Raw genomic sequence first — 3876 nt, 5'->3', positions numbered from 1 at the left:
ATATTCAAATATTCGACATTACTTTCTTTTTCTTAATTAAGAAGAAGAAAAATTAAAGCTTTAAAACTACTTCAAAATATTTTTTATTAAATTTTTATCATTCTTATCACTTATTTTACAGCCTGATTTTATGTAAAAGAAATACAAAATTTTGGATTACAAATGATAAAGATTAAAGATTTGTATAACTTAATTGTAAAGTGAACATATTTGTATTCCAATGCGATATGATATATACATATAACATCCTTCATGCCTTAATGATTTGATCTGTCTTCTGAATTAATTATCAGATAAACGATATTAACATGGAAGGTAAATAGTAATATGCAACATTTGACTAATAATTCTCAAAAAATATATAAACTACTTGTTTACATCCATCTTGGTCTTTTCGGAACGAAAATTTAAGATTCTGCAAAAAAAAGAAGAAGAAAATATAATATAACAATATAACCTGTGATATAATAATTATTGTTCAGGTTTTATACCTTACATCTTGATAGAGGATAGATGTTTATATTTTCATATTTCAAATTCTGCTCATCATATTTAATAATTTTAAATAGAACAATTAATGTTATTCGAATATCGTTTTCATAATATTTAATAATTTCAAATAAGACAAGTATTTGTACATACAAAGTGTATACTCTGAGATTATCCATCATTTTTCAGGCAGTTCCCTATAATTTGTCAAAGAAATGTTTTGGATAAAAATTAGTTTTGGGTCTGCTATATACTTGGATATCAAAAATATCCAAGAAAAAATTTTTTTCAATAAAGAGGTTTTTTTAAATAGCACCTTATATTTTGGGTTTCACAGACTCATAGCTGACGATAAGATAGACAAATTCAATGGCCTATCGTGCTATGATCTTGAGATAATTTTGAATTTTGAAATTTAAATTAAATCAATGGGAATATAATAGTAAGGAAAGTTATTTTATTTTGATCAAATTATATATTCAAAATAAGACTAGAACTACCAAACTAATAAATTTATCGAGTAAATCCAACGATATCAATAATACAATTTTATATTACATATTACAATGAACTACAACTGTATATCGCATATAAATTTCTGAATTTGGTCATCTCAAGATCATTGTATAGTAAGCTGTTGAATTCATGCTAATATCAGCTAAAACTCTATAAAATCCAAAATATAAAGTGCCATTTAATAAAGTTAACGTAACCTTGATTTTTTTATTGAAAAGAAACTTTCTTGGACGTTTTTGATATTGAGTATGTAGCGGACTTGAAACTAGCTAAGCTTTGTTCAAAACATTTCTTTAGCAAATTGTCGCAAACTACCTAAAAAACGAAAATTGTATATAACATACTAAATTATTAATTTATGTAACAATTATGTGGTATACTACATAAATATTATATATTTACGTATATATAAAGTGATACACTATTATATATTATAGAGTATCTCACCCACATATAGCTTATACTATTTTGTAACAGAAGTAAAAATTAGATAAATGTTTCTTACTTGAAATAGGATCTATAATAATAAACCCTCACTTTCCTCTCTCTCTCTTTCTCTTTCTCTCTCTCATAGAAATTGTTTAATTGATATAACAAGCTTAGCTGATATCTAACTTTAAGATATTACAATATAGTAAAAAAAAAAAATTACACAATTATTCTTCCAATATAAACATATTCTTTGACACAAATATTTTGAAATTTATTTATTTTATGTATAGTTATTCTATCCTTATTTTAAAAGAAGCATCATAGTTTTAATCAATTTTGTTATTGTATGCATTTCAGCTTCTGCTTTTGTATTTCCTATTGCAAATTCAACAATACTAGGAGACGTATCTATTCTCATAGTTACAACAATCTTCTCCATAATTGAAGGGAATACTGAAGTTGTTATATCTAAACCTATGATTGCCAAGACATCTTGTAATTTGTTTAGCAGATCTTCTACAAATTCTTCAGAAATATAATTTTCATTTCGTGGAATAATAGATGTTAATTTTTCAGATAGTTCTTTCTGCATTTCAATATCAAACAAATTCTTAAACTGTATATGATACTCTGATATCTTAACACCTAAGTTAATTTTTCTAGATGTGGGTAACCTTGAAAGTGCAGGATATCGAGCTTTAGCAATTTGACTATAATCTTTCTTTTCATCTAATTCTTTATTAGTTCCAGCGTTTAAGCCATTTGTCAATTCGTTTAGTTTATCTAACATCCTTTTAGCAGCCTCCTGTTTAGCTTGCTTTTTTGTCCTTGCAATACCAATTTCTTTAAAAGTTGCTACTGTGCATTGAATACTAAAAATTTTTGCATGTGGAGGTCCAACCTCATTAATTTGATTATACTTAGGTTCTTGTAAATTGTTTTCAATACATAAATCCTACAATAATATGCATATAAATATTATTGTACTGATACAAACTAAAGGTAAATAAACATAACTTACTTGTAAAGCACCAACTGCATTAATAAATGGTTCATCTGGTGGAGTTCTTTTTAGCTCAGGAATTGTTGGTGGTAAAGGAGTTCTTACAGAAGATTGTGCTGGCGATGCTGGTAATTGTAGATAACCTCTATGTGCTGCAATAGCTTCTATCATTGCCTTTGCAGCTTCATGCTTTGCATCCTTTTTAGAACGTCCAACACCAGTAGCAGTAAGACCTTCACACGTTACCCGATATGTGAAAGTATTTATATGCGTGCCTCCCCCGTCATGTATAAGCTCATAATTAGGTGTTACTAGATTTTTCGCCATTATTTCATGTAACATAGATACTGGTGTTTTGTCCATTATAGATTGTTGCAAATTTATCTATCCTATTCTTAACAATTTGTATCTATATTATAATTCTCTCCAATCAGTAACATTAATGTATCACTATATGTAGTTACATACATATATTTTTTATTTACTATATGTTGTTGTCTGTAAAAGAAAGAAAATGATTAAATCTAAACATGCTGTAAGAATTTATATATATCTAGAAAGGGTGAAGTATTTTTCAATAAAAATATATTCAAATTTATAATATAACATATTTAAACAAGAATAATTACCGTTTAACGATAAATTGATTATAATAGTAACTCTATGTGTTGTACAAATTCTATTAATCACTTTATATTGACACACAAACTTTTAAGAACGAAACGAACTTCAATCTTTCCTATTTTTTTGACAATTATTATTATTATTCTTGAGTACGTACCAGTCAAAGTACAGGAAGTCCCGATTACACGATCATAGATAAACATTCGAGAAAAAGAGGTTCAAGTGGAAATCTAATAGACCGGGAAAGTACAGCTTTTATCTTCATGATTTGTTCTCAATTGAGTAGTTGAAAATAAAATTTATTTTATAATTAATAAAATCACAATATGTAAGGTACAAAAGAAAACTAACGAATGACAAATGTACTAGAAAGGACGGTTTAGGAGTAAATACAGACATTAGAAATGAGCAAACGGAAGTAAATTAACATAAAAACCGATCATTATGTAAAACGAAATAAGATTTATTTCAATTCACATCAATATATATGAAAAAGTTTATGAAGTTAATATTTGCTAACATCTGATAATATTATTTCAAAGATTTTCAATATTAACATAATTGAAAGAAAACTGAACATAACTGAAAATTATATTTAAAATAGTTTATTGCCAACACAAGTATACATACATTCTAGGAGAGTGTTCTCAAACTAATTAAGGCTTATTTTAATGAAATAATATAAACGAATAATCTCCAAATTCTATAAAAATTAAGTGTAATATTCATCGTATTATTGCTACATATCAATACTACGAACATTTGATATTAATATATTTTGCATAAAATTATATAAAATAACATACGCTAAA

General features: G+C 26.2%; 1 protein-coding gene across 1 annotated transcript; it reads right to left on the bottom strand.

The window, feature by feature from the left end:
• Positions 1-423: 423 nt before the first annotated feature.
• On the bottom strand, positions 424-2890 carry LOC138189943 (protein Loquacious). The gene is made up of 2 exons (XM_069132265.1): positions 2459-2890; positions 424-2392 (listed from the first exon to the last, which is right to left on the bottom strand). Exons 1-2 carry the CDS (start codon positions 2801-2803, stop codon positions 1739-1741), a joined length of 999 nt encoding a protein of 332 aa, XP_068988366.1. The 5' UTR covers positions 2804-2890; the 3' UTR covers positions 424-1738.
• Between the last annotated feature and the right edge of the window lie 986 nt (positions 2891-3876).

Source organism: Bombus flavifrons, chromosome 2, assembly GCF_040668555.2.
Source record: "Bombus flavifrons isolate JBK064 chromosome 2, iyBomFlav1_principal, whole genome shotgun sequence".
Taxonomy (NCBI): Eukaryota; Metazoa; Arthropoda; class Insecta; order Hymenoptera; family Apidae; genus Bombus; species Bombus flavifrons.
Note: the sequence above shows the minus strand (reverse complement) of the source record. Positions and strands in the feature narration are given on the sequence as shown.

Coding starts and splice junctions, on each gene's coding strand:
- LOC138189943 (XM_069132265.1), bottom strand. CDS start 2,803: ATGGACAAAACACCAGTATCTATGTTACATGAAATAATGGCGAAAAAT. Junction 2,393..2,458: donor ATGCAGTTGGTGCTTTACAA/GTAAGTTATGTT, acceptor ATATTATTGTAG/GATTTATGTATTGAAAACAA.